Here is a 25,699-nt window from a genome sequence, read left to right as displayed (position 1 = left end):
CATCATTTTATCGTTAACGTCCAATTTTGAAGAAACGGAAAGCTACGATTTTTACGCAGATCGTTTTCACTTTTTAAACGGAATTGCACAGAAGTATCATCATCATCATTCCCTTATTCAATTTTAAACATGTACAAGTCTCTATATAAAGGTATAAAGTAGTGTATATTGTATAGGCACTAAACTAATTTTAGGCAATATAGATGGGGGGGTGGTAAAGCTCTACCACTGATTTGTTTATTTTAATTTTAATTTTTTTTTTAATTTTTTCTTTATTTTTTGAAATTTATTTTTTTACTTTCTTTTTGTGTAAGTCTCGTATTTTTTGTGTGTATGGCTCCTCGCGTTACGCCACCGAAAAAAGAAATAATACAACAGAAGCGCCTGCGTTGTCAGCGAAAGTATTCATCAGGCGAGAAGCTTTTTTTTTTAGTTTTATTATTTTTTTTTTTTTAGAATTTATTGTACCTTTACAATTGACAAGCGAACGGTGTTGGACAGATATACACGTTAAGTTCTACACCTACCAAGAACTAGTTTTATTTTTATTCTTGTTCTTTTTCACGCAGCACATCAGACACGCAGCGCCCATTAATTGTTAATATTAATATCATAAAGGTTATACAAGGTGATGCTTCTTTTACTATACGCTAATTTGATATGTATACACGGTTGTTTACTTTTTTGCACTGTTACAACTCTCGTATAATAAGGTAATAATAATTGTACGATTTCAAAAAAATATTTTCCCTTCAATTAGTTGTTGTTTTCATTTGGCACTTCGATTTTTTAAAAGAACACATTTTAGTATTTCTTTATTTATCATTAAAGAGATCTCTTTTTTTTAATTTTTAAAGTGAATTCTATAAAAATGCAACATCCAAAAAGGTTCTTTTAAAGAAAAAAGTGCCGAATAAAACGGAAAAAAGGAAAAAGCTATACTCAATATCATTTTTTATATACATATATATATTTTTTAATTTTTACTTTGGTTGTGAAAATCATTCTTTGGTTTTAAAAATGATATGTTTCTCAATATCACGTTTTCGCATTGATATGTGTTATATTTCGTACGCTTTAAAGATTAAAAAGGTAAACATCGACACAAATACCTTCTTTTCTGCTTCTTACTTTCTCTCATTTTTTTTTAATTTCCCTGCCACAGCCTACAGACTAACATAAGAACTGTTTGTTTCCTCATTTTTTTTAATATCGTCGTTATGATCGTATTCTGATGATTGTCGTCGACAGTGTATCAAAAGGGCATTTTAATACAGTGTCCGGAATCCATTCTAACAATTTTTTAAATCCATTTTTACATTATCATCGGGATTGAGGTCCATCTATAGCGTTTTGCTTAATTTTATTTTTATTAAATTTTCTTTGAGCTTTCCGGTACAGCTTAATACCGCTCAAATCTGGTTTCCGGTATAAATAGCCCTACGTACTACAAGCTAAATCGTGTTATTTTTTCGTCGCCACTGTTATCGGCTTACGAAATGCTTAAAGCTGGTATTAAGGCTAAGAGGGTTACGCAGAGTTTACCGTACGTGATTGAAACACTTCCCGAAGATGACGCCACTGCCCCTACAACACTTGCTTCACAAGGCGTTTCTCCAGAACCTATAACAAAAAAAATAATAACAACCCTAGAAAAATAAACAACCAAGTTTTCGTAATTTCAACAAACTTGAAAGACGATCACCGAGTTTATGTGTCTTTGTCAAAGAACTTTGCCGACTCGATTGTTCTAACTTTGCAGTTTCAACCATCATAAATTACCTACCTAGTATTATAACGTCATGGTGGTAGAGACGTCTTTGTAACTTAAAGTGTACCTTTAAGTAAAGTAACGTAGAAGATTGAAACCAGATCGAGATTAATTTATTTCCTGTGAGGCCGATAATGGATTTAGATCGAATTAAAAAGTTGTTATCTCGCGCTCGGTAATGAGTTTCGCCTCAGCGAGAACTTCCGCAATTAGTTTTCTACATCCAATCGTGTCGCATCCACGTCATCATCTTCGCCGTCACCGTCGTTGCGATAACTTCAATTATTCGCGTCATAATTACGATTTAGGGAGTTACGAGAGAATAGATTGCTTGTTGGGTTGCATCAAAACAGTATGATAATAAAGGAAACTGCAGTGGCGTTGAGGTTGGAATGGAATATTAACATATTTTATTTGCCATTTAATTATTTATGGTACAAATTTAGAGTTGAGTCGTCTTTCCACGACTTGCTTCAACATGATCCTTATAAGCATACTACTCAGGTTGCGTAATAGTTGCTCCAAATTTTTTTTGTTCAGAATTTTAGGAGCTGATAAAACATTAATCTAGAACTCTTTGTTCTCATCACTTCTATTTATCTCTTTATCTTGGAGAACTTGGGGTTAGGTTATTCATGGCGTGATTTCTACAGCTTTTCAAGTGTATAAGTTAATCACGATCTTCCCCATCTCTTTCTGTTCCACAGTTTCTTGTTTCTGATCGTCATCTAATTCTCAACTGAAAGTAAAAAGTTGGTGACCTTATTTTTTGTATTGCCAGTTCTTGATAATTTCGGCATTCTCCTTCCTTATTGTGGTTTTGTATTGTGTATTCTTCGTTATCCTGTAACTGGTCACTCAAACTCTTTTCCTTGCAGTCTAAGACTTGGAGAACTCGCATTCGATCACGTGTTTATGGCAATGTCCATTTTTTTTTTATTTATATAGTATTAACACCTTCTGCATTTGTAAACAATCCTACATGGACGTTCGATTCTAAGCTCTTCCCCAGTGTTTAGAACCCAAAAGCTTGAGTCGCTTTTGTAGTTTTTGAGATGAGGAATATTTATATCTTGTTTGTGAATAACGAATTGAATGTCGAAACGATTTCTTTTCATATTCAGTTTATAAAATAAAAACGTTTGAGTACTTTTTATAAACGATGAAACGCAACGACTTACATATATCCATGGGAGGGGGGCACGTGTGTATGTCTTCCTGTAGATCGATGAAGGCCCCATCGCTCCCTTGGGAACCCGTTTCCCTTCTGACTTGCGAAACGTGCTCGGCATCGCGCCATCGCCGTGAACTATTCAAAAGGCCGCTTTTCAACTGGTGCCGTAGACTCAACACTTCTCTCTCGAAAATTTCTTTTCTTACCCTTGCTTTTTTCGTTAATGTTCTTTTCATTATTTTGATTATTATTTCTTTAAAATATTTTTATTAGTAATTTAATGTTTGTTTTTATGAGGATAGAAAAAGTTTTAATAGGTGAACTGTGAAGTTGGTGCTGAAGGTTTGTCGATAGAATCTTTTTCTTTTGCGAAGAAGTAGGATAAAGTATAAAGAAGGGTATAAATAAAACGCAACGAGAGAAGAATATTTATGGGTTCGGTGTGGGAGTCGTCTCAAGTTTTCCCAAATACAACCGTGCCGTTTTATTTGAATATTCCCAAGCGATTTCAAGTGCCCGTGTTCGATCTGTCCCCGGGGGTTATCGAAACAGATCGAGGTTTACCCGCAGGCGGCATTTTCGATCGAATTAATTTCGATTGTACGTACCTTGTCCATCACGGAGTTTCGGCAAGAAGTCGTTCCAGAAAGCGCAGGCTGTCGCCCGCGGTCCCTTTCCAATCCCACTTTTGTCCGCGTTCAAGATGAAATATTGCGGATGGTCTTTGGTGTACAGGGGCCAATTGACGTCATCTGTCACCGGTTTTCTGAAACAATAACGCGAACATCGTTATCCGGAAAGGTTTTATTAGATTTAGGGTTCCGGGTCCGAGCAGTTTGATTCCTCAAATACAATCGTAGAGATTTTATGAAATAAAAACCGAAAAATTCTTCTTCCCCCCTTTCGGAACTGAACGGAGTAATAACAGGGTAATAGGACTGTCCAAATGGGTTACCGCCTCCGAGCCTAGGGGTGAAATTAGCTCCCGTCACGTGACGCTACGTGGAATACGTAATTAGGTTTGTTAATCCGGATTATATCGCAAGAATACCGGGCTAAAGCCCTTTACTCGCGGAATAAACAGCCGGGATTATTCGTTTAGCCAGCACGCTCTACCCCCGAAGCGAATTGTTTTCGTCTTTTTCCAATCGAGTTTTTGCACGCTTCCCCACCTAAATGAAGTACGTACGGATTAAATAGACTTCCACGATTAAAACGTTTATATATCAAAAAAGGTCTCGTTAAGTTGATCTGTAAACATACCCACTTTACGAGGAATACTTTCAGATTGTTGTTGTAAACATCTCCGGCCTTTGTACTAATGCACCTCTTTCTGTAACGGCAAAAAGAATGTGCGCATTTAAAATTTTTTGTCATTACCCTAATTAGTACGACGTGTTAATACGACGTGATAATTCACAATGACGGGCATAAAGTTTCGTTGTTAGTGCAGAGTTTGCTGGAGAGACCGCAACACCGAATCCGTCGACTGCGACGTCGTTGTCGACGACATCCGTGCCCTCAAGCTTTAGTACAATCGTGAGCGCAAACGCCACAATAATAAATAGATCGCGAAATCCGCCCATTATAAGTTGCATCGCCGCCGTCTCCACCGTCACCGCGCCGTTCTAAACTAGTTAAATATATAATTTCATAAATCAACATGTCGCAAGCGTCGAACTTTAATTGCAACGTAAGTCCGCCCACAACGTGCATCGATCCACGAATTCTACCACTTACGTCTCGACATTATTTTGATGTTTTATTTAAATAAAATATTCAATATAATGATACTGCAGCGATTGGCAGAATGATATTGAAGGAAACCAATGGAAAACAGAATGTTGCGTTATGACCAATGTAGCTTCAGATCTAATCATACCAACTTCAATGTTACCACTAGAAATAGTAAAAAAATCAAGGAGTATTTGCACCATCACCATGGAGTATGAGTGACCACCAAGACAATAAAGGAGGGTATCAATTTAATTGAAAGCTCCAGTTTTAACAAACACTCCCTATGTTTATGTAATGTCGAAATCCAGAAGACGATTACAAATACGAAACCGTAATTTATTGAATGAAAATGTCAATCATTGAGAGAAAAGCGGGGTCTGAGAAACTTCAAAAGACAGTACACAAGAACTTACACGGGTGTCTGTGTAGTAGATTTCCTAATGTCTCCTATAAAAAAAAATGGGTTGAATTGAGTAAGGTTGGGTTGTGTTCGAATAGAGGAATAATCCTTCCGAATAACAGAGAAGATAAAATGATCTTAAAAGCAAGCCAGAAACTGTGAGTCATGAATGGCAGGACATCAAATTCATTTTTGAGAGTGGAATTATTTATATCTATACAGATTGATCTAAAAAACTGTCGGGCGAGTGCCGTTGTGCTCTGAATTCGTTTGCATCGATATTTTATGCAGAATTGTATGCCACATTTCAATCTCTATTTTATTTACATGAATGGACGCAATCAATAATAGACCTTTGTTATCATCTCCGATTCTATTGGTGTCATCGAATCACCAAACACAATTAAGGAATTGATATACAACCCGGCAAGCATATTGCATGTGTGTGGCTTCCCAACAACATCAGTATAGAACCCAATTATCTCGTGTTGTTATTGATGAAAGAATAAAGCCTGGGTTACCCTACGAGGTGTTCCTTTTTTAAATGTAATTTAGTGAGTTGCAACATTATTTAACAATATGCCGAAACTTAATTGAAACACAACAATACAAGATTAACACACTTAATTATTAAATATTGGTCGATGTTATCGGAAGTTGAACAATGCGTTCAGTTAGCAACTGCAACAGGTAGTGAATATTTATGTCCGGTCCCGTCGTTAGGTCATTCCGGGGGAGGGTGTTGGAAATCCGGGGGGGTTCAACCCGCATAATCACCAGCCGGACAATGCAACATATTTCGCCACTCGGCAGATGGCGGCGACACGACGCACCGCCAAATTTGCATATGAACGTGTGCGAGCCCGTGCAGTCCATTATGCAAACGGCCGTTCGCCGCGAATTGTCCGAAAGCTTTAATTTAGAGTCCCCGTAAAACCTAATTATCAACGGTTATATCGCCTAATCCCCACCCCATTCGCAACGCTATAACTCACCCGTTCGTTGCGAAACGTGTGAAGACTTGCATCATCTTCAAGCTGAGCTCGCGTTCCCTCGAGTTGTACTGCAGGGACATATTCAGTGGATGTCCGAACACGTACTCTATCTCGTCGCCGTGCATCACTCCCATCCATTCCCCCCATAAGGACGTGCTTGTGCGCTGTAAAATTAAAGAAAAAACTTTTTAAATAATGTAACAATAACAAGTAACAAAATGTGCAGAATTGGGTTGAAAAAATCATAACAATCAAGTTTATGGAAAGCAAGAAATTATTTATAGCACACTAAATCTTAAATTTGCTTTAAAATGTTGTCTATTTTATCATTATATCTCAATTCATTCTTGAGATACAAAAACGAAATAAGTAAAATAAGTAAAAATGAGTTCATTGTTTGGTGCATTCAACTCAACCGTATTCGTATTCTAAAAAGAGCTGTTAAACGATATCGACCGTAACAAACCACCACATTGCTAGAAACCACGAACACATTTTCTTGGTTTAGTTTTGAAGAGTCGACGAATCCATATTGATTCGTGGTTGCCCGTAAATCATTTAGGTGCAATAAAATCGGCGATATTTCAACTTACGGGTACCGCCCAAGTTATCGACAGACCGTATATCAGCCGTCAATGTTTAAGTAGCTTAAAGTTTTCGAGACAGTTTTATACCGAAACGTCCGGTTTAACGGGAGGAAAAACGACGTCAGTAATGTATCAATTTCTCGATGCGATACGTCTAGGGTAAATATTTAATTTCACATAAAAAAAGTAAAATTGTTTTGATTAAAATCGTTTCGATTCATTTCTACTTGTGTATTTTGAAATACGTCCTGTAAAAGCTCGGCATGAAATCGATAAGTGCATATCAAAACCCACGCGGCGCTGAAAGGTCATCATCTGAACTCTCGACTTTGATACATTCGTAATGGCACTTATAAACCAAGTTTTTAACTTCGACTTTTAAAAATAACAAATGTATAAATAAATAAAATTTTCTTACGTGGGTAAAGTAGTAGTAAAAGACCTTCATCCCTCTTTCGGCTGCGACTTGGGCAAATAAATTCGTAGGACATATGAAGAAGTAATCTCCGACGACATCTCCAATCATTCTTTGATTTAAATATCCATCGTTTACGTGTTCCCAATCAGTATACTGAAATATAACGAAAAGAAATTAAAATTGGTTAGATTACTAAGAATATCTGAAAATATTGGAATATGCTAATATAAAAAAAATAAAAGAATATAAACCGCTCGGTATATCTAGAATATTTTATCTCCAGACGATATTATCGTTTCTATTGATTGACACATACCTGAAATACTATTGCGTCTCGTTCCAAAGCCGTCATATTTCTGAAGATCGTGTTGATTATTTCGTGATATTTCTCCCGTTGAAGATAACTTGGCCCGTCTTTTTCGAAATACTCGATGAAATCGTATAGGATGAAATATGTTCCTGAAAATAATTAAAAAGAAATCGTACAATTTTAAATTTAATTATTAGAGATGTTTTTTAATTATCAATTAAAATATCTTCTTTTTGATGAACAAACTTAATTTGAAAAATAACGTTTTGGTTTCGAGATAAAAATTTTCTCCCCTTGAAATGACCATGAATCTTAAAAAAATTCGGAAAAAATCGATTTCTTGGAAAATATTTATAAAGTTATCACCATTTAGTAACAAATATGTGTTCTTTTCAATAAACTAACACGCTTTGCAATATCACGTTTAGTTTTTGAGATATCAACTTTTAAAATTGAAGGAAAATTTGCGTCTCCACACCAATTCTTTGAAACTTAAAAAATTCGGGAAAAATCGATTTCTTGGAAAATATTTATAAAGTTATCACCATTTAGTAACAAATATGTGTTCTTTTCAATAATCTAATCCGTTTTGCAATAGCACTTTTAGTTTATAAGATATAAACTTTTAAAGTTGAAGGAAAATTTGCATATCTTTTTGATGATAATAAGAATATTGAATACACGTTTTAATACAAATCGATTTTAAGACGCGTAATGTTTGACCTTTAAAGACATGTTTGGGTCGCTTTATACGAATCAATACCCGGTTTATTTTTAATCCACGCTTCTCTGTTGTCTTTATTCGCTGTAACTAGCCGCGGGGTGTTAGCTTTGCTTCCGGTGTAGTTCCTTTCACGCCCCAACAAAGAGAACAAAAACAAGATATAAACCAACGCCGTCGTTTACTGTATATAGTGATAGTAGACGTTTAAATTTATCGTTGTTTATTTGATGTTAATAACGTTTTCAAGCGGTGCAGCGACGCCGACGTTAGCACCGACTGAAAATGGGGATTCCCCGTTTAATTTTGCGTTTAGTGGCGTCGTTTATCATCAAGACCCCTTCTTTCCTGAGCTCGATTTAAGCCCCATCCTCATTTATTCACATTTAAGTAATCTCGGTTTCAAAGACATCTACTTATACGTAGAATAAAAGCATTTTATGAATTTTTTATGCTTTTATTTTACATTGGTAAATTAGTTTTTTTTGTGAAAATATTTAAGTTTAAGATACTTGTAGTTTCTGATCACGTATATATATGGTTGTGGACCGCATAAAACTTAATTGGGGTAATGTAGTGGACGACAGGCAATCAAAGGGGCTTCCCGACCATTAGCTTCAAGCCCACGAACATGGTAGGAGCGGGTTAGGTTCTTATTGAAATCGATATGAGACGCCGCCTCGCTGCCTTTCTCGGTTTTCGGGATTCCGTCCACGACACAGCAGACTCAAACCAAACCTAAATCAATCGCGCAAACAGTTAATCCCTCGGCCGATTCGGACAGGAACGAAACCGAGTACTACTACGACTTGATTAATTGTAAATATCCGGCGTTGGATCGCGGCTGATTTACATCGAATGTTACCCTCAGGTTGGTTATCCGGTTACTACACCGGAAGTCGACCTTGACCTTTTAACCGCACACTAACTTACTAATCGGATAACAATTATGGTCGATCTATTATTGAAGATTAAAATGATGCAACGGTTTTAGTAACATAGAACTGTTAAAAGCAAAATGGATTAGAAACGCATCACGGTTTTAATGGTTACAGGATTTGCTTTAAAAAAGAGGGAAAAAATAATCCCGGCGCCTTCACCATTTTTACACGATCGACCATTCCGTCGTAATTTGATTCGCAAATAGGGGGAAAGAGCGTTGCATCGGACGCTCGGCCTTGCTGTAATTTGTTTTTTAATTACCACAGCGGTGGATCGATACAAGTATTAATCGAACGAGCTTAGCTCAACAGTTTTTATATAAATATCACATTTCGTCGTATATATAACTAAATTGTTTTTGCATTTTTCTAATACCAAAGATGACAATAACATACGAGTGGGGTACATATAAAGGTTCTTCTAGAAAAGCAAATTTAATATTCAAACTAAGTAAATATCACGCATTTCTCTGTTAACAAAGGACTGGAGATATGCATCCTTTCTAGTTATATTGTTGACCTTTTTGTAGTCTACGTAAAATCTCATAAAGCGAGATTTTTAAATAATCATCTCAAAAAAACATGACAAAAATGAATTGATTTTAAAAACATATTTAAAAAAAATCGTATTAAATTTGCTTTAAAATGTTGTCTACTTTATCATTATATCTCAATTCGTTCTTGAGATACGAATTTGTTAGTTTGCTATCTTTCATCTACAATAACAAAATGTGCAGAGTTGGGTTTAAAAAATCATAGCAACGAAGTTTATGGAAAATAAGAAATTATTTATGGCACACTAAATCTTTATTAATTTTTCATTAAAATGTTGTATATTTTATCATTATATCTTAATTCGTTCTTAAGATACGAGTTTTTAAGTTTGCTTTTTGAAGTTTACAATAACAAAATGTGCAGAGTTGGGTTTAAAAAATCATAACAACGAAATTTATGAAAAGCAAGAAATTATTTATTGGACACTAAATCTTTATTAAATTTGCTTTCAAATATTGTCTGTTTTATCATTATGTCTCAATTCGTTCTTGAGATATGATTTTCTTAAATTGTTTATAAAACCATTTACCGTTATTAACATTATTATTAGGTTGGCGAAGATCTACATGAGAAATACTTAGGTTATTGTTATATACCATCTTAAAGAGTACATTTTAAGCATTTCTTCAAATTCATAAATAAAGTCAAGACTAATTTTTAAAAATGTATCATTTTTTGTTATAAATTGGGGAGGTTAGAATCTGTAATTTGCAGTTTGTATGTTTTTCAAGAAAAAGTAATTAAATTATTTTATCTACGACTGCTTGGATAAGTCATCATTACCGCACTCATTTGAGGTGATTTGAGTTACGTAATGAAGTTCATTACCGCACTGGTTTCATTACGTAACGCATTTTTAGCCTTATCAGAACAGACTTAATTTATTGAAACGAGCAACAATACAAAAGAAAAAGTGCTATCTACTTACAGAGAAACAATACTATTTATTATAAACATTAATTGTTATGTTTTTACATTTCAAAACACTTATTCCAGATGAGTAAACATGTTGTTGAAACTGACAATTCAAAATTGTCAACAATCATTTCAAAATATTTTTATAAATGTCAAATAGACTTTTTTAAAGAAAGTGATTTTTTAGTAATTTTTAGCAGTCGTAGATAAAATGCTGTATATCACACGTGGGCTAGAGCATAATTACAGTACTCGTGTGATTACACGACTCGGTCTACGACCTCGTCGTGCAATAAAATTCTCCACACTCGTACTGTAATTATATTTCTAGCCCACTTGTAATATAAATAACTAATATACCATCTTAAAGAGCACATTCTAAGGTTTTGTTTGATACATAACTTATTTCTTCATTTTCATAAATAAAGCTTAGAGAAGACAATTTCTTCGCCGTTTAGCTATTCCACTCTTCCTGTTTAATGATTGTGGTCTGATCGTTTCAAACAGAATCGTATGGTTATTCGCGGTACGGTGGCGACCCAGTTGATCCCAACAAGCCTGTTGAATCCTTGCTTTTGCGGTACCTCTCTTTATATACTTCATATATATGGGAAAGTAAAAATCATATCGTTTTATAGAAAGGTGTATGAAAAATGATATTTTATGAGTACGCGAAATAAATACTCCGATTTGTTTAAAATAAATCTTTTTCGCTATTCTTCTAAAATGTATTTATAAAGAAGTTAGAAAAAGTAATTTAACGTATTCAGATGTAAACAGAAACTGATGGTGGGTACAGTAAAAGTTTCTCTTTGTCGTTGGGTCGTACAAAACTTGGGTAAACTCGGTTAGCACGTGCGGAGGGGGGCACACGTGTCTGTGTGTGAGTGTACGGAACTTGAACGTCATTCGACGGGGGTTCGTGTGTCCCGTATGGCGAAATCTCTTGGGTAAAAATGTTATTTTACGCGAAATAGAATTCCACGTCAAATCCGTACGGGGGTCCGACTCTCGTATACAACTCACGGCATGAATACGAAAAATATAAATAGAAGAAAAAAGATTTCTAGTCCAAAAGAAGGTTCTTGAAATAGTTCTATATAAAAATACCTTTTTTTTGATATATTTTTATTCATTTTAAATAATTTTAGGTTTTGTTAATTTTCGAGTCATTGACGTGGTGGTGGTCGGCGGGGTTCATTAAAAATTCTCTGTTAGCAGAGTGAATTTCCCGTTGTACCCGGCGCCCTGTTAAATGTTAAACAAGGTTATTAGGGGAGGGACGCCGCCCCCCGTTAATAAAACATGCCCTCACGTGCGCCGGAATTATAACCATTACGAAAACGGACAATTTCCGGCGCCGTTTTCGCTTCGTCGCTTTTATAAAGTAAAATGTCATAACACGATATAAATATCTACTTCTATTGGTATTCTTATATGTAATATAAGAATTTTATTTAAAGGAAGTTTTGGGATCGATTAACAGAACACGTCGAAATAAAAATTTTGCATCTCTCGTGACGTAAGAAAATTACGGCGTCGTGGCCTATAAACGCGGTCACATTACAGCGTCGCGACGTCCGTTCGCTGTCGAGTACTATACTACTACGTTTTGAACGTTGACGGCGCCGGCGCGTCAAAAGCTTGGGCCAAGGCTACCGCGTCCGGGGGCCTAGGTTCCAAGGTCGCCGAGGTACAGGTGGCGGGCCGAAATAAACGACAAGCCGGAATCTTGATATTGATTCGAGGCCGGGGCGAAAGTCCCGGATTTCGACCGGCAAACCTTCCTTCGTTTAACTCGTAATAAGCTACGTGGAAAGCACTTGGTCCCTCAACAAACCGCCCCTTTTCTCGCCTATTCCCCCGAAAAAGAAACTTTCAAAAATTTCTCAACGCTGAATTTTTAAGGCCACCCCGTGTCCTTCGAAACTTTTCTATGGTACGGTTAGAAAATTCTCTAAATCATGAATCAACCTTCACGTTTTTTTTATGTCGGAAAAATTTATTATAACGTGTGAAATTTAATTGAAGCGTGTCGATACATGCTTTGACAGCACGACAAACACAAATAAAAACAATCACGTCGAAGCTAAACATTATCCTATCGGCGTCTGATTCAATTGAATTCCACCGCTTTCCCATCGACAGCTTGACGTTTTTCACAAACAATTTTTCGCAATATAATCAAACGATCCGTGAAAGGGTCTCGATGACGACCGATCGCGTCCGATCCTGCCTCGATTGTATCCGTGGATAAAACGATTTGCATAATCGAGTGCGAAGTTGGGATTTCCTCCTATTTTCTCCACAATACCAATTTATAAACGATATCATTTTTTTATAGAAATAAGTTATTTGAAATAATGATCCCAATCGATTCGAACCAGTAGAACCCCGTAGACTTAAAATTTGGCACAAAACCTTAAACGATCCGTTGTAACCTCAAAAAATTTCATTTCTTACTTCTGATACGATAACGAGAAAAAAATGTCTTTAATACGGACCTGTTATCATAAAATTTATGACACGCGCCTGATCATCTTTTGGAGTGGAATCTCGATATCCTCTCGAATCTTGGTTCATTCCAGTTTTGTGGGTCTTCCCCTGCATTTAGTTGGAAGATCAATTCTAGGTGTTTCATCTGCCTTTCTAATTGGTGGGTTTTGGAGGGTAGGTCATTTTAGACATTTGGTGGCTTTCCACAAAGAGTAATTAGTTAATGTATGTATTTAATTCTCTTTAATTGTTGGGTAGCATTGTTCATGGCTGTTTTATCCACTATTTGATGCCACTTTCTTCTTAATTTCCTTTTTTTGGTTACCAATTCCCTAATTTCTTTGGGATAATTATTCCCCTTGACTCTAGCTTTGATCCTAGGAGTATTTTCCCATGCTGCTTGCTGGATGATCGTAACAAACAGCTCTACTTCTATATCTAACTATTCTTCAGTCCTTATTGGTGTGGAAAGGTCTCAAATTTAATTTCAAAAATTTGGTATAACTTAACTTCTAACATTCCTTAATATCAAGAAAAGTTTCATTTAAAAAATCAAGTATTTACCATATACAATTAATATAACCCTTATATTAAGTTCTACAACAACCCTTAATATGGCGAAATGGAGTGAGATAACGAATAGATGCATGTATCAAAGCCACTTTAATACTCTTAGTTTCCATAAAGCAAATTCCATTCATTCCGTATTCCATTGATGTGAATATAGCAATATAGTTGGATCCATTAGTAATTATTGGAAATAATACATAGACTTGAATTTAGTTGACAGGCATTGAAATTATTTATAAATATCGATTACAAAATGTTGTAAAGAAGATTTTTTTGAAATATTTATAGTTCTCGATATAATTTGTAGGTAATTGTAGAGGAAACCCGATCTGGTTTGCAATGCCAGTTATTCGGATTCAATTTGCCGTTAAATTTCAATTTCAGCACCGCGAGCACAACCACCTGCCAATACCGGTCTCTCCATAATTAACGCAAATTGCGCACATGGAAGCTTAGTATAATTTTAATCATGCAGCCCTTTGTAACGTGACCCTAAACGTAAAACCAAAACGTAAATTCGAATGACGGGATTTTCACATTACGAACACGCCCTCGGCATAAATCTCGTCACCCAAAAACCTACACACACCAAGCAATAAGTCACAGATTTACATAACTGTCATCGTGAAAGAAAAAAAAATAAAAGGAGACGAAGAGTAAGAAATCTTGGAAAAGACGGCGGCCGGATTTAGTAGTCCTTGAATCCGAAGCTGGGCTGCCGTCTGTTACCAAGTCTAAGGAAGGCTTCTACTCCTTCTGTCCGAACCGACTCATCCCTGTTAGCCTTGAATCCTGGTGTTGAATAATTCAAGATCGTCTTCCGCTCAACTCCCTTATCTCTTTAACTCTGACCCCATTTCTTTCTTTCGCATATTAATGATGCTTTATTAATTATATACACAACTTTAAAGTAAATAAAAAATGTTTATAAAATATCGGTAAATATTTTATTTAATTTAAATCCTCCCAACCCAACCCTATACATTCCCCACAAACACAATTTACGCTTTAAACGGGGTCGGTTTGAAGTTTGGGGTCGAGATTGTGTATTTTCCATCAACCGGGATAAACATCATCGAACCACGCCGCGTACTCGCCCAATATTTTCGGTACCCCTAAAAATCATTCACCACAAACATTTTTTTAATAATAATTACGCTTTTAACTTAATTACGATTTAAAGGTTTTATACCGAAATATCTCGAGATACATCTTCACAATCTCGAAAATGGGTGGTTTATTAATTTAAATGATTGCCGCGTGGAATTTTAATCGCTTATCGCCGCAACATCTCAGACAGTCTAAATTTGTAATCACGTTCATTATCCCGAGACTGCAATTACGGTGGCCCGCTATCGCCTCCCAGAATCGAGCCACCCCCTCGAATATACCCCTTTCTCCGCGTTCTACGAACGTGATACCCCGATGGGGGGATGGATACCGGGTTATTTACTTCAATTTGCGGGTGATAGCTCAAAGGCCTCCTGTACAAGCCCGAGCTTATTATTCACGCTCGAAACGTATTGGACATTTGCATTTTCGATTGGTCGTTCTATGTTAACTATTCGAATATTAAACTGATTATATCTATGTATGTATGTGGAAAACAGAATAATAATGATAACTATAAAATCTAATTTTAATTATTTTTATTTGTTATTGAAATAATAAAAATAAAGAGTTGATAAAAATTAAAATTGAATGGTTTTGTTTCAGGTAAAGTTCCTGTCACAACTTGTATGTCAATTTGGTAATAATCGTTACTGACGTTCCCAGCTATGGGAATGGCCACACAAAACGGTTCGTCAACGTGCTTTGTCCTTAATTATAGATACATTCGAGTCGCAGTGACGAGAGCTGTTCAAATTCAGCGCGCTGAATTGGGCAAACTCGAGTGACATAGCCCCTTAAGAGCACCGGGTTGAGTGTCTGTAGGTACTGGAACACAGTGTTCCCAAAGCTCGAACCGTTTTATTCTTTGATTTTTCGATGTTGTGACGAAATTCGTTGGATTTTTTTACGATAACTTATTCTCTCTCGCCAATTTAAATTATTTACGTATTCAAAAGGAGGCAATCAGGGCGAGAATTTTAAAGAAAAAAAAAGAATTTGCATGTCATCAGGGAACCCCCGATTTTTCTTAAAGTAGATTTTTAAGAATCGAACGAATTTAATTACAATTATAATACAGATTTTGAATAATTCTCTTTTGCGCAATTAATACGGGTAGTAAGTAATTTCTTGGAGGTTGAGAGACAATTAGGGTTTACGAAACGTCCTTTAGAAGTTCATTAGGGAGGCAAGGTTTGTTCTGCGCCGTTTCTGAAATGGATTTACACGGGATGCGGGAAGGAAAAGTGCGCCCAAATTATCCAGTTTTGACCCCTGGGGGCGGTAACCGAGCCGGTTAATTGCGCCCCTCCGTTCTCGGTTCATTAGTGGCTCTCTACTTGGCTCAACGTTACGTGTAGTTGAGCTGTCAACGACACCGCCAATTTCACGTTGAAATTACGCTTTAGAGTTACTCTAATATCGTCAAGACCGGAAGCAACTAGCAACTAAGTTGTGTGTAAACTATATGTATACGGTTTCGTAATGAGTTTCTTTTATAAAATCATTCTAACTATTACAGTATTAACAATAATATATACACTGTGTTAATTAATTATAACTATCGCATCCGACGTCATCATTTCAAGTATGCAATCAATATCACAGTATTGGTATTGGTACATACTTGCAATGATGACGTCGGATACGATAATTAATTCACACTGTATATTTATCTACAAAAAGTGTCAAACAGGAATCTCCCACAATATTCAAGATCCACTCAACCCTAAAACATTGGAAAAGGAAATGCAACCCGATGGGAATATGAGTAGGACACAGCGGAACACCAAATAGTTTTTGGAGAAGACGAAGAGGATATGATGTATATGTTAATTAGGCATATATTTCATGCTGCAAATACTCGCCAAATAGAATAAAATATATATTTATTATTGTTCACTTTCAAAAATCGTCATATTAAATAAGTAATTTTTAAAAATACATAAAAAATGCATTATTAACTCTGGATGCTTGAAATTTGGTGTAATCTAACTTAAAACGTTGCTTTATAACCACAAAAAGTTTCATTTCTTTAATCTTAACCGTTTAGGAGAAAAATGCTTTTTAACCTCACTTTTAAAAAACATCAAATTAAGTATGTAATTGATTTTTAAAAATGGATAAGAAATGAATTATTAACTCTGGAAGCTTGAAATTTGGTGTAATCTAACTTCAAAGATTCTTCTATAACCTCAACTAGTTTCATTTCTTCAATCTTTTCCGTTTCAAAGAAAAAAATTTTCTTTGATGACACTTCCAACAAACGTCAGATTAACATTAATTTTGGTTTCTTGTTAACAATAATAAACGAATATAAAGCGATATTTTGAAACATGAAATTTGCTCGAATCGTTACAAATGTAACATGAAAGGTAACATGATTTATTTTCAACAACAAAAATTCCAATAACTTGTTTACAATTTCAGTTTTCAATAAATTTTCCTTTCGATCCAATTTCAAGTCAGGTTTTCATGTTTTGTTTAAAAATCAAATAACAATCGGTTGAAATGTAGTGGCACTCGTTGACTACATTAACGTTATTAAAACGCGTTACCCTGAAAAGCTAAATACAATAAATTCCAACATTGTTGACCGGAATACGTTATAGGCTTTATCAAAATACAACGTTTCGGGTTCGAAAATGTACCACATTGTTATCGGATTAAGTTCGATCGAATGGAGTAATGATTGGTAACCAGCCTGGGTTATGATTCATACCAAAATAAATCCCAATTTGCCACATTAAATATTGTCCTCGTTAATAAGTTGAGTTTAGTTAATTAACCGATATTGATTTATACATTTCAAATATGAAAATGTAAAACGTGTGCACAATATTAGATTTTTTAAAATGTAATCAAGAAATGGAAATGTCGCAGAGCGTGATGGGATGGAAAAACTTGGAATGAAACAGAAAAGAAGAGTGACGTGCGTTAATTGAGAAACGACCGAGAAAACCAAATTAAAAGTTTCGCTCCCCAAAACCAACCCGATGGCCAATCGTGGAAAAGTTTATCATTTAACCGGACGATGATGTAAGGAATTCTTAACGATCGGATTCAGAAAAATAAACTAGGTCGTTACCCCCCACGAGGAAAAATCTCCTAAGAAATCCAGGAAGAAAAACTCATTTTTCTCATTATCCTTCATTTCCTTCACAAATTTTTTTCTCCTTTTTCATTTTAATTCCACCACCCATTATATTCAAACCTTCCATTGGGGGAAATAAGAATCTAATTTAATTGCGGGAGAGGTATTAAGGAGCGTCGTGGCTTCGAGATTGCGGCTCTTTCAACGAAAATACTAAGGAAAGCAGCGTGGCAAAATCCACTAATAGAGTTTGTTGGCAACTTCAAACGTTTTCCAACGGAAAGGGTGGTTGGTGACGATCAAAAGTGTGTCGGAATCTAAAATTACTTCTTCCCTTCTTGCTAATTAAAATAGTCAGTTGAAAGAACTGTACTTTTAAAACAAAAAAGATAGAAACAATCACAATCCTTTTTGTTTTTATGATGCTCTTTCATTATATATATAATATAGAGAAAAAGAGAGAGATGAGGTTAGTAGATGATTATTGACGATAAAACTTTTAGTGGTAGTTTAATCACAGTATTCAAAGCACTCTCCGCGTTTAAAATGCAGGATAGCGACAGAGAGAGCTTCATAAAATATGGATACAGAAGGTGGGTGAAGAGAAATTGCAGACAGGCGAACGAGCGGCGTCGGAGCCACCTTTATTGATAGGCCTCTTACGTATTTTTTCGGGTGTATTTTTCAATTTCAAAGGGGGGATCCCCCATCTTCGAGGCCCGATATTCAGATGGCGCCGAGCGCGCGCGTATCGGTAAATAATGCATTTCTAGGCGAAGAATCCGCCGGCCGATTTATAGCGGCCGGAAATGAATAAAATATACTTTCATTTCGTCGCCGGTCGCGTATCTATCTCCCACTACATTTCCCATTCTTGTTTTACTAAATTCTCTATACACTTATGTTATTTAAATACAGTTTAATCTATGGTATCTTTCCATTATACCAATTTATTATTCATTTAAAAACTGTCATCTTTAACTTGAGACTGATTTAGTTGGGAACTGATTTATGCACAGTTATTGTAATTAATTGTAATAGCAATTGTATTGGTGCCAAAAACATCAAAGACAGATCTGATTAATTAAGACAGATCAAACATTATAAAGCAAAAAAGAGGTTTTGGCTGAATTGCAAACTGCAAGGTAAGATTTCTAATTGCACTTATATGATTCTAGACTCCCATTACACTGGCACACTCTAGATTTTAAGAAAATTTCTGAAAACTTTCTGCCATATTTCAAACCGAAGTCTGGAATTACTCTAATAATGCTCCAGACTTTAAAAGCAAGTCTGGAATTACAACTATCAAATACCCAGTAATTTCAGGCATAAGTCTCCAGAGTACTCCAGAGTTCAAAAACAAGTCTGCCCAAGTCATTGGCTAACCAGAAGTGGTGTCAAAACTCCCTTGAGAGACATTCCAGCATTGCAAGAATACCTGAGGTGGTAAATGTGACCAGTTTAATAAATAAATTATGATAAGAATCTTTTTTAAAGTGATACAATAAAATATTCATACTAATTATTGAATAAATGATGATTCTCGTTATTCATTTCGATGTTAGGTTACGATAAGGTTTGCTAATTATTACAAATTGGGCGGTTGCGATTATGCGAAATCGCGCGTGTATACGCTAGATCCGGTAGGTCGATAAGCCTCCCTCGTACACACGTACCGATGATAATTGTGTTGCATGTGTGTAATAACCACGTTGCATGCTCGAGCGAATTTATTCACAGCGACCTGGCGTGATGAACACGCAGCAAACTCGATAATTGCCGTTGTCTTCTTTCCAATATTCGAACTAACACACCGTTAAATGCACCATTATATATAGATTTATATATAAAAAAATTATTGATGAATTGATTTTAAATAATTAATTATTGTTGTGTTCAAAGATGTTTTTTTATTTGGCTTAAAAGAATTTGATATTAATGTTGAATGATTACCTTGTATTGTTCGGTTGGCAACCGAGCCATTATTTTTCATGTTAATCGACCGCCTTTACGAAAGCTATTAGAAAACCGAAGGCAATTTCCCACGACAGACGATGACAAATGTCGAAGATTTACCAGTCTGCACACGGAAACGTCCAAAATTAACCACCGTCACGGACTGTGTTCGGGTGTTTTATTAATACATTATATTTTGCCCCAGTTTGAAAATTTAGTTTCCTTTTTAATCTTTTATCACCCCCATTCACGTATTATTAATTAATAAAGATGACCTTGATCTTTACCGATTTTTTTTTAAATTTCGCCTTATGACACCTTAATGTTCTCTACTCGACCTAAAGACACGATGGATAATTAAGAAGTCGCGCGTCGATTAACGATTAACGAAACGACGTTGTCCTTTAAAGTGAAAATGAAAAAATAAAATTAGGTCGATACATAAATCATTTTTTCTGAGTACCCTTGTATTAAAAAGACATACATCACGCGTTCGCTTATATTCACAATTTGACCTTTCCACACAGAATCGATGCCCAATTGCCGATGTCACCGTACCGATCTATAGTCCAACCCATCACCCAGAACAGAAATAGCCAATCGATGGCAACATTACTAAATTATTTCTTTATTACAGGAAGTATCGTTTAGAAACAAAGCAATTCGAAGCTTAAAAGTAAAATCAAATAAATGTACTACATATTTGGATCACCCTCAAAGCACGTCAATGTATAATACAAGGCTGACGCTGATCGAAAACGTCATAAAATTAATATTCTGTATGATGCATGTCGATAAAATTTAATAAAATATTTACATATGTGATGATGTCAGTTGCTATATATTGATTCTATGAATGGTGAATTAGTTTTGATTCCAAATATAGATACTCCTAGATTATATTCAGAAAAAAAACTTTTAAGATACTTTTAAAAATTTGATACAGAAATCATTATTAATATCTATAAATAAATGGATCTTGTGTCTTTGATTTTACAGTTTTGATCGAATTAGTAACGATAATCAACAACTTTAACATTTTGGTGATTTATAATTTCTAAAAAACAGTTATAATTAAGCTAAACATGGTTATGTCTTCTGGGTCCATAATAAACAATTTTTCGTACAAAATATTTTTTTCTATCGCTTTTAGTTTTTGAGTTATGATCTACTCTAATAACGAGAATATTCAACTTCCATATTTTGTGGATTTAAAGTTTCTAACTAAAAAATTGTTACAATTAAGCTAAATCTGATTATGGATTATGTCTTCTGGATCCATAATAAACATTTTTTGTGCAAACTATGTGTTTCTATCACTTTTAGTTTTTGAGTTATGATCTACTCTAATAACGAGAATATTCAACTTTCATATTTTGTGGATTTAAAGTTTCTAACTAAAAAATTGTTACAATTAAGCTAAATCTGATTATGGATTATGTCTTTTGGATCCATAATAAACATTTTTTGTGCAAACTATGTGTTTCTATCACTTTTAGTTTTTGAGTTATGATCTACTCTAATAACGAGAATATTCAACTTTCATATTTTGTGGATTTAAAGTTTCTAACTAAAAAATTGTTACAATTAAGCTAAATCTGATTATGGATTATGTCTTCTGGATCCATAATAAACATTTTTTGTGCAAACTATGTGTTTCTATCACTTTTAGTTTTTGAGTTATGATCTACTCTAATAACGAGAATATTGAACTTTCATATTTTGTGGATTTAAAGTTTCTAACTAAAAATATGTTACAATTAAGCTAAATGTAGTTATGGGTTGTGTCTCCTGGATCCATAATAAACAGTATTTATACAAAATATTTTTTTCTATCGCTTTTAGTTTTTGAGTTATAACCTACTCTAATAACGGGAATATTCAACTTTCATATTTTGGTGATTTTCACTTTTTAACCATTATGAATTACATATATTTGCGTATTCAATATGAATTATATATGTATATTGCCAGTTTAACTATACATATTTTAATGCGGTTAATAATCATTAAAAATTTGTTGATCATAAGTAAAAGATGACGTTATTGGATACATAAACATCGTTGTAATACAATAACATACAAGATAAAATATTCTCGGGGTGATTAATGTTTGGGCATAAACAGGTTAAAGTTCCCGCGAGGTTATTGTTAAAGGGCATTACATCGTAGGGCATTGTAAAGCAACACATTAAGCGAACCATTAACGATCCACTAATTTGACCTCCACCTTATACTCTCCCGTTTATGAGTTCATTGTCTAAACCCATCCGAACGAAGATTGAATTATATTCGGCTGCGGGTTCGACGCGAACGTCTTGTCAAGTTGTTACCTTTCCATGGGTCGATATGTCGAAGGGGGTGTCCTTTTATTTCCGTCGAGGACGTACGTTTGTTCCATAAATCGATTTGCCGCGAACACAGAGTTCTCTCTGAACACACAGTTTTAGGTCTGTGTGTGAGCACGTTGTGACAATATAAACTCAAACCGCGCCGTAACCTCTTTCCTAACGGACAATATCTTGCGTTTTATACGACCTTAACGCTTTTAGGGTCGCACGTAAACCAACCTGTTTTACCGGCGAGTTTAACCAATTTTATATCAACCCCAGTTACTTTACGTTTTACATTTTATAATGTAAGGGTAGTATGTAAAAAAATAAATTATATGGGATTTTTTTAAAGGGCGGAGTATAAAAGGGCAGTTTATTTTTGCGAGCTATTCTTTATTTTTATGATCTATTTTGGTTGGAGAAATAATTGGAAGGGTACCATAAAGCGGCGCGTATTTGTATAAACGCGCGTATAAACGAAAGCGCCAGCTGTAATAAAGTCAGAGGGACACGCGATCCTCGTTCACCAAGAAAAAAAATGTACGATTGTTACCGCAGAGGATGATTTATAATAATTAGAAACGGTCACGGAAGGTTATATCAATTTTAAAACCATAAAAGCTGATTTTGAAGGAAATCAAGTGTCAAGGACATCATTCAAAAACACATTTCTTTTGAAACTGCAGCATTTTACGTCAACCCAAAATTAAAGCGTGCGGGTTAAAATTGGCAAAGCAAAGGTTTTTTAGGAACCTCAATATGATTATATCTCGCCGCACGTTTGTTGGTATAAAAAAAGTTTACACCGAGTTATTACTGATTCAACAGGTATGTTTAAAAGTTTTAGTCTTTCGGAGTACACATTTATTCCGTCTTACTTAAATTCTTCTTAATGGTTTATTGTAGGTCATTTTATCTTGAGTTGTAAGCAGGATGCGCTTAAATTGATTCCAAGGTTAAAACGTCTAATAATTACATTCACCGAGCTACTTTATGGTTCCAAACTCAATTGTGAAGTTGAGCGTGAAGAATATTTTTATTAAATTTTTTTGTTTCTTACCTTCATCCTGATTACTTCCAACCATAATCTCCAAGTCTTCATATTCCCCTTCTTTCAACATATCCATCGGATGTTTCGTAAGAAAATTTCCATCGATTGTAGGTGTTGATGGAAAGCCCAAAATCCCCGAATAAGAATTCCATTGTTGTACCGAAATGGTTTTAGCATCAACCGCTCTCATACAATCCATGACTTTATGAGGTTTACTGCTGAGTAACGTGATGTTACACCCGCAATCTTGAACCAAGATTTGGCCGATTTGTTGAGCTCTTTCCCCGGACATATAACTCCACGGTGCGTTCATCGTCCCCGATTGTAAAATTCCTCTTTTAGCTAGTCCTTTCGTAACGGGACTTAGAAGATGGATGCTGACCGATCCTCCCCCGGCAGATTCTCCGAATAAAGTTATTAGGTTTGGATCGCCACCGAAAGCGGCAGCGTTATCTTTAATCCATCGTATTGCTAACGCTTGGTCCCAAAGACCCATGTTTCCCGGAGCTTCTTCACTTCCTGGTCCAAAATGTTTGTTTAAATAGAGAAAACCGAATGCACCAACTCTATATTGCATGGAAGCAACTATGACGTCACTGCTTGCGGCAACGATGTCAGCGTCGTATATATCCAAAGTTGATGTACCACTCATGTATCCGCCACCATAAATCCAGACTAAAATCGGTACTTTTTGGCGTTCGTGAGTTGGTTTCTCAGCGTGGTGTCTTATTCGTAATTTTTGCGGAACCCAGATGTTTAGATACAAACAATCTTCAGAAATGTTTGTGTTGGGATTCCACATTTCCTCGCCATCGAATCCCGGGAAATATTCGTACCTTTCTTGGTAACAAGAATTAGGCAATTTTGTGGCATCGAGTATCCCATGCCATGGATCGATTGGAACCGGTCTTCTAAATCTTAATTGTTCAATAGGCGGTTTCGCGAACGGTATTCCGGTAAAAACGTGTACTTCCCTACTAAGAACCGTTTTGGCAAAACCGCGTACTAAACCGCTGGTCGTTTCGACAACAAGAGGATCAAAATGAAGATCTTTAGGAGACTGCTGAGGTCTCGCGGTGGTCTCCTCGCTGGGCCACGAATACCCGTTCACGGTTCCACAAACGGCGATCACGAAAAGCATCGCTGGCACCATTTTTTTGGCGGGAATTCTCACAGTTGATTTTGTTTATTTTTTTATTATTATTATGTTGTATAGATTGTACGTTTATAAAAACCCTATAGTTCCATATCGGCGGAAACGGCGCCAAAAACACTCGCGCGTCGCGACATCCGCCAGATAGAGCAGCGAGGTCGCGCGCAGCGGTCGCAGGCGGCGGCGAACTGTGAAGGACTGTGCCATGGCCGACACGATAAAGCTCGCGCAAGCTCACTGTCTAGCGATTTCGAGTGATTCGGCACGGACCGATGACGAGACCGTACACGCCGTTACCTTTTTTTTCGATTTCTTACTCTACTTCTGCTCTACAATAATCGACTGCAAACGAACAAGAAAAGAAACGAGATATTTTCAAACGTTTTATTTGTTCAAACGTGTTAAGAAATTAATTTTCTTGGCAACTGAAAAATTCGGAATTAAATTCTTTCAACTTTTCATTTCGACAACCTGATTTTAGTACGATTTATATTATACACTTTGGCAGAGTATCAACAACTATCTATAAAGATTACTGAAAATCTTGCTTTCTCTCTTTTCGATATTGAAAACAACAGTATTGTATGGTTGAAGTTAGATTGAAATTCCAAAATGCATTAATTTTAGATTCGTAAAGTTATGATCAGATAAGTAGTTAAAAAACAAAAAGATGTCAATAAGCCCCAAAGTTCTACAGTTTCTAGTTCTTATATAGGAAATCTAGAGATATCAATAGGCAGGAAGGGTCACAAACGGTCTACAGAAGTTATCTAGTGTAGTATCAAAGTGCTGCAGTTTCTGGGTTTTGAGGAAATATATTCTATTGTATTCTACTAAAAATAAGGTATACTCAAAAATTCACCACACTGCTCCTATGGCAAAACTGGATTTGCAAACAGGCAGAAAAGGATCTAAATAATTTACCATAATTATCTAGAGTAGTGTCAAAGTGTCTACTAAAAACGAGGTATATTTAAAAATTCACCCCTCAGCTCATATAGGAAATCTAGATATGTCAATATGCAGGATGAGTCATAAACGGTCTACAACAATTATTTAGAGTAGTCTCAACGTACTGCAAATTCTGATTCTTGAGGAAATAGATTCTAAGTTTACTACTAAAAACGAAGTATATTTAAAAATTCACCTCTCAGCTCATATAGTAAATCTAGAGATATCAATAGGCAGAAAACGTTCTAAATACAAGAGTAGTCTCAAAGGGCTGCAGTTTCTGGTTCTTAAGAAAATAAATTCACCCCACTGCACCTATGGCAAAACTGGATTAGCAAACAGACAGAGAAGGTTCTACATAATTTACTACAATTATCTAGAGTAGTATCAAAGTGCTGCAGCTTCTTCTATATTCAAAAATTCATCCTACTGCTTCTATGAGAAAATTGAGAGCTTAT

At 35.6% G+C, this 25,699-nt stretch overlaps 1 protein-coding gene across 1 annotated transcript; it reads right to left on the bottom strand.

Annotated features, from left to right (window-relative positions):
• Positions 1-1,410: 1,410 nt before the first annotated feature.
• Positions 1,411-24,385, bottom strand: LOC111428372 (Acetylcholine esterase). The gene is made up of 6 exons (XM_023063864.2): positions 23,147-24,385; positions 7,399-7,541; positions 7,083-7,235; positions 6,078-6,241; positions 3,554-3,711; positions 1,411-1,623 (listed from the first exon to the last, which is right to left on the bottom strand). The coding sequence occupies exons 1-6, from the start codon at positions 24,288-24,290 to the stop codon at positions 1,493-1,495; spliced, it is 1,893 nt and encodes a 630-aa protein (XP_022919632.1). The 5' UTR covers positions 24,291-24,385; the 3' UTR covers positions 1,411-1,492.
• Between the last annotated feature and the right edge of the window lie 1,314 nt (positions 24,386-25,699).

Source organism: Onthophagus taurus, chromosome 10 (genome assembly GCF_036711975.1).
Source record: "Onthophagus taurus isolate NC chromosome 10, IU_Otau_3.0, whole genome shotgun sequence".
NCBI lineage: Eukaryota > Metazoa > Arthropoda > Insecta > Coleoptera > Scarabaeidae > Onthophagus > Onthophagus taurus.
The sequence above is the reverse complement of the archived record's forward strand: the minus strand, read 5'-3'. Positions and strand labels throughout refer to the sequence as shown.

Excerpts from the sequence above, each read along its gene's own strand:
- LOC111428372 (XM_023063864.2), bottom strand. The coding sequence starts at position 24,290 with ATGGTGCCAGCGATGCTTTTCGTGATCGCCGTTTGTGGAACCGTGAAC. Across the intron at positions 6,242-7,082 it reads TTTACTACTACTTTACCCAC|CGCACAAGCACGTCCTTATG; the intron begins GTAAGAAAATTT and ends TTAATTTTACAG. Across the intron at positions 1,624-3,553 it reads GAAACTCCGTGATGGACAAG|GTTCTGGAGAAACGCCTTGT; the intron begins GTACGTACAATC and ends TTTTTGTTATAG.